Source organism: Varanus komodoensis, unplaced genomic scaffold (assembly GCF_004798865.1).
Source record: "Varanus komodoensis strain SLA01 unplaced genomic scaffold, ASM479886v1 scaffold73, whole genome shotgun sequence".
Taxonomy (NCBI): Eukaryota; Metazoa; Chordata; class Lepidosauria; order Squamata; family Varanidae; genus Varanus; species Varanus komodoensis.
Window position 1 is genome coordinate 1,867,145 of NW_025336386.1, and position 1,818 is coordinate 1,868,962.

The following is a 1,818-nucleotide window of genomic DNA, read 5'->3' on the forward strand; positions in this document are numbered from 1 at the left end:
TACCTCCAAGGCTGTCCCAAAGAGGAAGGTCAAGGTCTCTTCTTGCTGATGCCAGAGTGCAGGACACGGAATAATCAAGTCAAGTTGCAACAACCCAGATTCAGGCTGGACATCAGGAAGAGCTTCCTCCCTGTCAGAGCAATACGGCAGTGGAACCAGCTGCCTGGAGAGGTGGGGGGCTCTCCCGCACTGGAGGCATTCAAAAAGAGACTGGACAGCCTCTGAGTGGAACGGTGTGACTTGGACCCAATGGTCTTCTTGGCCCTTTCAGCAAAGGAGCCCTCATGCCTCTCGCTTCTCTTGGCAGCTGTCTTCTGCAAGTTGTTAGGAAGAACCTAAGGATGGAGAATGGATTAGGACCTGCCTCAGCTGAGACAATGTGTGGGGTGGGTACCCCTTAGCAGACCCATCCCCTGGCGCATTGACCAAGTGGAGGTGTTAGATCCCTGCAGTTGTACTGCTGCGAAAGATTGGAATTGTGCAATGTGTTGTTAATTTGAAAGCACAATTATGCTCACAGAAAATTAGAAATTTCATGCACAACATTGTATGCTTTTTAAAAAGTGGTGGGTGGCCCCAGACGGCATCTTTGTCAACCTCCAGAGTAAACTGTTTACAAGAAGAAAGCCACAATGACCTGATATGGCTTGTGAAGGTGGCTGAGCGTGGGACAAGACTCGCCCAGGGGGTCTTCTGCGACCTCCATGGGAAGACCAGTGGGGAGGGGGCCAGCAACCAACATGAGCCTGGTCACCTGTTGGGCTCACTCTGGATTGTTCACACACGACAGCCAACCCACCTTGGCTTATTGCTAGGGTGGGTTGGTGTTACGTGCAAACCCACCCAGTAACTAAACCACCAGTAGAAGAAGAGATCAGATTTGTTACCTCTATGGTTCCAATAAATGGAGCATCCAAGGCAGCTGTCAAGAAAGAAAACAGCAAGAACGTAAAAGAATCAGAAAATTTAAATGACAATGGAACATATCCAAACCTCAGTCCAGCTGAAGTTCCCCGTATCTATTCATCACAAGGCTTTTGGCTTTGCAAGGCTGCTTCAGCTACTCAGAGTGGAACGTGAGGTCAGATCGAGACACATTCATTTCTTTGAGTTAGCCCAATTCAAACAGTTTATAGCGTAACAAGTCCCTGGAGGTTGTGATGCCACAGGGGAGAGAAGCCTTGTTATAAATAAAGGGAGATACACCTTTCTTCCTTCCTTCCTTCACAAGACCCCATAGTCATATGATGGCCAAAATAAAAGGATTTTTGAAATTCAAGATGGCTAGATTTAGTGACAACTATTAATTCAGAGCCAGTGTGGCGCAGTGGTGAAGAGCTGGGACTGGACTCAGGTGACCTGGGTGGCGACCTGGGTTCGAGTCCCCGCTGGGCCACGGAGCCAGCTGGCTGACTCTGGGCCAGTCACAGACGCTCAGCCCAGCCTACCTCACAGGGTTGTTGTTGTGGGGATAAGATGCAGGAGGAGAATGATGTAAGCTGCCTTGAGCCCTTTGTAGGAAAAGGCAGGATATAAATCAGAAAAAAAAATTCCGAACCTTCTCAGTTAAGTATTTAACGTTTCCCTCTGCAATTGCGAAAGTGGAACCGCCTCTTTTCTAGCAGATACCAAGATGGGAACGGCTTTCCAGGTGCCACATTAACCGCGCTGCGTGGGAAGTAAAAGAGAACAAGCCTCAAGGCCCGGGCGCGGTACGCCCCGGGGGAAGGCAGGAGGGCCCGCCCGGCCGCCCCGTGCGGCCGCGGGAAAGCGCTCTGCCCCGCGGAACGCGGCTTCGGAGCGCCCCCTGCGCCGCCC

The 1,818-nt window shown here is 51.2% G+C and overlaps 1 protein-coding gene across 1 annotated transcript in view; it reads left to right on the forward strand.

Moving 5' to 3' along the window:
- Nucleotides 1-976: 976 nt before the first annotated feature.
- Nucleotides 977-1,818, forward strand: part of MSRB1 (methionine sulfoxide reductase B1) — a 9,757-nt gene continuing 8,915 nt past the window's right edge. The window contains exon 1 of the mRNA XM_044452535.1: nt 977-1,076. Within this exon, the coding sequence (XP_044308470.1) occupies nt 977-1,076 (100 nt within the window). The remainder of the gene's footprint in view (nt 1,077-1,818) is intronic.